Raw genomic sequence first — 6,967 nt, 5'->3', positions numbered from 1 at the left:
TTGTAAATTATTGTTTTTGTTACCCTTCTTCAAATAAAAAAGTTATAAAATTACTATTTTAAATATGCCGTTAAAATTTAAAAATTATAAATTAGTGAATTTTGTACACAATTTTATATATTTTTTGTCTCAGGCACCAAGAACACGACAAATATTTGACATTATCAATACCCAATATTAAAGAAACAAGAAAATTCAGTAACTGAATTGATTAAGTATATTGACAGAAATGCCTGTGGTGTAACAAGATAGATAAATACCTTGTTACTTTCAAATTATGCCATTGATTCATTTCGACTTTGCTTTATCCACTCTTGCTAGAATCCTCCTCATTGCTTCCATATAACTCTTGGTTGGAGCATATGTCTCTCCATTTCATTTCTCCGTTCAATAACTTCAAGAAAAGTATCGACTAACCGACCACCAATATTTTTCTTATAATGAATTCGCAATAGTTAGTTTTCATTCTAAAATAATTGATCAGAAAATAAATGAATTAATAACTCCCAAAGAACTCCAACCTTTCACAGGGATACAATGATCTGCAGCACCAGTAAATTTGACAGGAAACAAAATCTTTGTTATGTAATACTACTTCAATTTAGTTAGGGCTAAAGATTCATGATAAATACTCAAGAAAACCTAACTCGTTCGTCAAAGCGATTCAGTTGAGCACTAATGTCGATCATAAATAATATATTTACAAAAAATCTGAATATTACAATTCATGTATGAAAACAAGTGTTTGCTGACAAAAGAAAAACTTAACCTAAATTTGAGTTATCAAGTCAATTAAACGTGGAATATTACATGCAACAATGGCATTATACGATCAAAATCCACCGCCGCCTCCCCCTCCACAACCGCCTCCACCGCAGCCTCCACCTCCACAGCCTGCGCCTGCGCTAGCAATGGCTGCAGCTCCTAAAATCATCATACCAGCATCCATACCAGCACCAGCACGACCAGTTTCAGTACCACGAACGACGCCAGTACGCCTAGTAGTTTCTCTTTTGCCATTACTGCAACAACAACTTATAATACATGCAATAACAGTCATTACTAAAAGGCCACCAACAACACAAAGATAAATTATGAGTTCCTTGGTTTCTGCATCCATTACTCACTACAAGAAAAATGGCTAAGTACGCCTAGTAGCCGTGCCCAATGAAACAACTGAAATCGGTCGAATTTAGGCCGGCTGAATTTAGGCTTACTTTCTTAAAGTGACTAATTTTCGTGTATTTTTGCTCGAACTTCGCTCTTCTAACAGAAATTATTAGACCGAAAGCTTCTGATCAGTTGTGTATGAAGAACCTGTTTTTATAGTAAATTTAAATCAGATATTTATTAGGGTAAAATCTACTACTCGTAGAAGAATAATACATTTTCCTTGGCTCAGTTGTAAAAGAGTTCTGCGAGGCTTAGGAGTACATTGTTTGAGTTTTTGTAAATTTAAACTTCTTATTTATATTGTAATAGAAAGAGCAGTAAATTGTTCTGTTATGCAGTCTGTTTCTTGATACCCCTCTAGTTTAACTGACTGGCTAGTAAAAATAATTATTTTCAAAATTTTAATTTTTCAAATGATAATATATAACTTATACTAAAATTTACAAAAAGAACTTTTTTAAAAAAAATTATTTTAAGTATACGGTAAAACAACTTTAACTAAATGCAATAAAGTGAAACGACAAATACGTAAAAACAGAGGGAGTATATATTTATCTAGCATAACATTAAGGTTTAGCAGAAGAATTGGGACTATTCTTGTCCACAAATGCATCTTAAAACAACACTGATTTTTTGCTCTACAGATGAGAAACAGGATCAAACACTTTCGCATGACCATTTTTCTTAAAACCATCATCAACATCATCCTCCATGAATCTCTTCCAGAACCAATGTTGCTTCCACACTCTCTCCGTCATCTCTTCGATCGGCACATTCTTCGTCTCGGGCACCAAGAACACCACAAATATCGACATTATCAGAACCCAACCCGAGAAAAACAAGAAGATCCCGTACTTGAAATGGCAAAGCATTGACAGAAATGCTTGTGCTATGACAAATGTGAACAACAAGTTCACACAAACTGTCACACTCTGTCCTGCTGATCGCGTCTCGAGTGGAAATGTTTCACTCGGAATCAGCCATCCTAACGGTCCCCATGACCAAGCAAAAGCCGAAACAAATGTGCAGATCATTACCACAACTATCACTGCATAGGCAGTGCCAAGATTGTCTGAATGATCTGTAACTTTAATTCCAAGTACAATTGCTATTATTATCTGCGCGATAAACATCTGTACTCCGGCCTCAAGTAGGAGTATTCGACGACCTAATTTATCAACAACATAAATCGATACAACAGTAGACAACACGTTAACAGCCCCTGTAATCACAGCAGAGTAGAGCGACGCATTATCCTTAAACCCTAATGTACTGAACAGCACCGGTGCATAGAACATTATTGCATTGATCCCAGTACATTGTTGGAAAATCTATCAACAAAAAATACGTCATTAGTCCACAAAATTGTTAAATATATGATGACACCCTAAAATTTTAGATGAGCTGGTTATTCAACTGGACCCATAACTAGGCTTTCGAGTGAGGGGGAATGTTACGTTTCCCTCTAACACCTTAAGATTTTATGATAAATACCTGTAACGCGACTGCTATGACAAGCTGAGGACGATTACGTCTCATGAGGAGATTCCTGAAGGGATGTTTAACTTCTTTAGCAACACGGCTGGCCTCAACAAGCTCCAAAAACTCTGGCTCAATCTTGTCAGTGCCGCGGATCTTTCGAAGAACTGCCTTGCCTTCATCCAGCTTGCCACGCTCAATAAGACTGTTAGGAGTGTCTACAACTAGCAGAGCACCGATTGTTAGAAGTACTGCAGGGATTCCAGCAAGTCCCAGTGATAATCTCCAGCCCCAACCATCAATTCTGTAAATATTTTTTTAAAAAAACAAACTGTTAGTATCATACAAGCAAACAAAATGTACTATTTCAAAATTTAAACAATCAAATCAAAAATAATTCAGTTGTATTTAGTTTTGTTTTCCAAATAGTATGTCATTGTAGGTGTGGAAAATTAGGCCACACATGCACTTTTATTGTAAACCAAGTCCAACATTGTGTTCTGCACTTTTTTATATTGAAAAGTACTCTTGAACCGTTGGCTATAATGATCGGTAAAAAATTGTACTTAGAGAAGGAGTCGATTATAATGGTTAACTATAATTTAAAAATAGGATATATAATTATTCTTTTATTTATTATAAATAGAATGTTTTACTTTAACATGGTAACCAACATCACTAGGTTATCTAAAATTTTAACTAATAGATTTGCACAACCGAAAGGCATGCTATTTTTTACATAATCTCTATAATTATAATTATGATATGTCAAATAAACTTTTTAACTAAGAGGTTGGACCATTGAAGATATTCTAAAATTTTTTGGCTAAGAGGTTGGACCATTGAAGATATTCTTATAATGATATCGTATATTTTGAAACGGATTTCATGACTTGTACTATATCAGTTCCAAATTCGTCCTATATTTCAAAACAGATTTCATGACTTGTAATACCAAATTTTTGCACAAGTGGATGGTTAATGAGAGATATTTCACATTTTTAGTACACACTAACTAGTTAGCTGGACAAAAATAAATAACTTAATTAGTGAGGTATAATCAATATTTAACACTAATATAAATTTAGGTAAACTTACTTGGCAGTGAAGTAATTAACAATATTAGCAAAAAGAATGCCAATTGTAACATTGAGCTGGAACAATATGTTTAGTCCACCTCGGATCCTAGTTGGTGCAATCTCTGATAAGAACAATGGTACAGCCTGTATTTACATGAAAATTAAATGAGAAAAAATCACAGAATTTAAATTATTAAATAAATAAACCATAACTAGAAAAATGGCTACCGAATATTCGCTAAAATATAGTATTACAAAATATCTCACCTAACGTATATTCCACTTGACTATTAGCCACCAGTTTCGCCTTTTACTCTTGATTATTACTTAACATAATCCCTACGTTATGACACTTTTGACTTATTAGACAACTGAGTAAAATATTCAAACTACGTGCTCAAGAAAAAAACACAAAAAATCCCCTCGATTACTTTCTTCGATCCAAAAATATCGACCCTTTAACAGTATTTTAAAAATTCCCGATTTATAAAAAAAAATTGACGCCTTGATTTTTATAAAAGAGTTTTATAATTTAATTTATGGTGTGCAAATGAATTTCAATTTCTATATTAAAAAAATATCAACTTTACATGATTATGATTATGCTTCTCTTTGATAATTAGCGGTTAGTTATAATGGATTAAACTAGATATTTTACTAGTTAACTGAGTAAGCGATTTTGACTAAAATTATATATTTAGCTATTTTAAATAAAATTATTTGATAAATAAATTTTCAATTAAATTTTTGGATTTTCAAGAATCATCTAATTAAAAAATTAGCTATGTGGGACTTATTAAATCCTATTTTGAAACCGCTAACTACCAAATACTAGTATTAGCAGTATCAAAATTCTAATTTAGTTTCAAAAACTAATTTTTTCCAAAAAAAAATTTTTTTTTTGATAAAAAACTAACTTACAACCACAACTTAAATAAAAATATAAAATGTGTAGTTTTATTTACAAAAACGGCCTATATAAAAATGTAAAAAGTGTATTTTAATACAACATATTGATAATCGTATTTTGATCCGATTAATGATTAATCGATATGTGACCTATCCGAACTCCGATTAATCGGCCAATTAATCGGTTAATCAGCCTATGACTACACATGGTTGATGGTTCTAAAATAAAACATAAAAAGTACCTGATTAGCAAATCCAACCCCACAACCAAGCAAAATTCTACCAGCAATAAGCATGGCAAGGTCTTGTGCAGCAGCATTAAGAACAACACCGATAATGAAGAATATTCCGGCAATCAACATAGTGACTCTCCGGCCAAGTCTTCTTGTTGTGTAAGAAGCAAAGAAAGTTGCAGTTAAACCAGCCAAGTACAACGATGATGTGAATAGTTGTAAGCCCTGGTTATCGTATTTGCAGTAGTTACTGTCCTCTTCTGCTTGTGTCTTTCTATACACCACCGGAAAGAATTTTTTCAAGAAATCGTCCATAGATGTCACACCACCTGTATGTAAACATGTTGTTACGTCGATAACACAACAGACGTTTGTTACAACATATTTTATGGATCGTTAGGTGGATAACATGACAGATGATTGTTACATCATGTTTTATTGAACATAATTGAATTTTTACACTTTGCCCCACTCAGGGCTTGCTCCCGAGTTTTTTAATAGGAAGGAAGAAAGTGATTAGAAGGTAAAGTACTTTCGTCCTCTTTTGGAGTGAAAGATAGTACAATTTGTATTCATTAATACTTATTTCCGCTCTTTTTAAAAACCCGGGAACACGATGACAAAGAGAAATTAAACTACTTTACTTCACTTACTTTCCTTTCTTTTAAAACTCGGGAGTACGTAGGAAAATAATTTTTATGAGAAAAATGTTATGGAGGAGTATTTAGCAGAGTACCTGAAACACCAACATCATAACCAAACATGAGACCACCAGTAGCTGCCATGATGCATGAAATGATGACAATCGGAGTGATTTTCGCCTCGAATTCGGTTCCGCCGCTAGAGGCCACCATGCCTCCTCCAGCCATGATGAATATAATACACTTGTATGACTCTCTGTGTGTATGTACAATGTTTAGTACAAAGTTCTTCTCAATGTACTCAACTGGACTTGAGTTGAAGAGTTGAGAGTTTGATGAAAATGTAACTGCATTTTATAGGCAAGCTCGAGGAAGACCAAGAAGAAATGCATGCGTGTACGTAGTATGAATGACTATACATTTGTGGTCTCCCCAAGTGGGCCACCAGTATTGTCTTTACACGTGTGAGTGTGTGTTTATATTCCGTTATAAGGTCTTTGTATTGTGTGACTAAAAGTACACAATAAGCGCTAACTTTTATGAGTTTGGTGTATTTTTATTGGTGCAGTTGTTGTAAATGGAGGGGGTTCATCAATATTTATGATTAGAGAATCAATCAAAATGTATTAAATTTATGGAAGTTAATACTTATTGTGTGATTTTGAGCACACATTAGAAAACCCGTTATAAATAAAGTAGGGTGGAAAAATCTGCATAAATAGGCTAGCATTTTATAGCAATAATAATCGGATAGAGAATTGGAATAATTAATCAAAATACTGATTAAATATTTTAAATAGTAAGTTCAATTTATATAAATATATTTTACGGGAAATGTATAATAATTAATCAAAATTTAGAAAAAGAATTTAAAACTATTAAAAAAAAATGAATTGATCAAATAGGAATTTGAATTAGCGCCCTATTTCATAACATTACCCCTATTTAAATCTGAGCGTCCATTTAAAATCGAATTTAGGACTTTGAAATGATAAATTCCGCATCTCGTCAAAATTACTTGTACTTAAATCTGAGCGTTCAATTAAAATCGAATCTTGAACTTTGAAATGATAAGATGCTAAAATTATAATCTCAATTAACCGACTTACTTTAAAATCGGAAATTTTTGGAACCACGACTATAACGGTCTAAGATTTGTATGTTATATGTTGACCAGTAGCCGACGGTCAATAGTGAGCCAGATATTCATCAATGGCCCAATGGGTCACAATTCCCAGTATGAATATGAATTAAAGGTAGCAAAAATTGATTGTGAGAGCTCCAAGTTTTTGAAGTCAACAGACTGACCAGCTAGGATCCACAACACTCTATTCAACTGGTACAAGCTACCATATTCAATTCACCTTAAACAGATCATCGTTAATTAAGTTCTTAATTTTTACAGTTTGTAAACTGTGAAATGCGCATTGCTATTAGGAGTCCTCGGACCTTA

The 6,967-nt window shown here is 33.2% G+C and overlaps 1 protein-coding gene across 1 annotated transcript; it reads right to left on the bottom strand.

The window, feature by feature from the left end:
* Nucleotides 1-1,664: 1,664 nt before the first annotated feature.
* Nucleotides 1,665-5,851, bottom strand: LOC141677026 (sugar transport protein 13). The gene is made up of 5 exons (XM_074482761.1): nt 5,610-5,851; nt 4,883-5,202; nt 3,751-3,875; nt 2,668-2,956; nt 1,665-2,504 (listed from the first exon to the last, which is right to left on the bottom strand). The coding sequence occupies exons 1-5, from the start codon at nt 5,740-5,742 to the stop codon at nt 1,812-1,814; spliced, it is 1,560 nt and encodes a 519-aa protein (XP_074338862.1). The 5' UTR covers nt 5,743-5,851; the 3' UTR covers nt 1,665-1,811.
* Between the last annotated feature and the right edge of the window lie 1,116 nt (nt 5,852-6,967).

This window comes from Apium graveolens, chromosome 1 (assembly GCF_009905375.1).
Source record: "Apium graveolens cultivar Ventura chromosome 1, ASM990537v1, whole genome shotgun sequence".
NCBI classification, from domain to species: domain Eukaryota; kingdom Viridiplantae; phylum Streptophyta; class Magnoliopsida; order Apiales; family Apiaceae; genus Apium; species Apium graveolens.
The sequence above is the reverse complement of the archived record's forward strand: the minus strand, read 5'-3'. Positions and strand labels throughout refer to the sequence as shown.

Coding starts and splice junctions, on each gene's coding strand:
- LOC141677026 (XM_074482761.1), bottom strand. CDS start 5,742: ATGGCTGGAGGAGGCATGGTGGCCTCTAGCGGCGGAACCGAATTCGAG. Junction 3,876..4,882: donor GGGTTGGATTTGCTAATCAG/GTACTTTTTATG, acceptor ATGTAAATACAG/GCTGTACCATTGTTCTTATC. Junction 2,957..3,750: donor GTTAATTACTTCACTGCCAA/GTAAGTTTACCT, acceptor AAATATTTACAG/AATTGATGGTTGGGGCTGGA.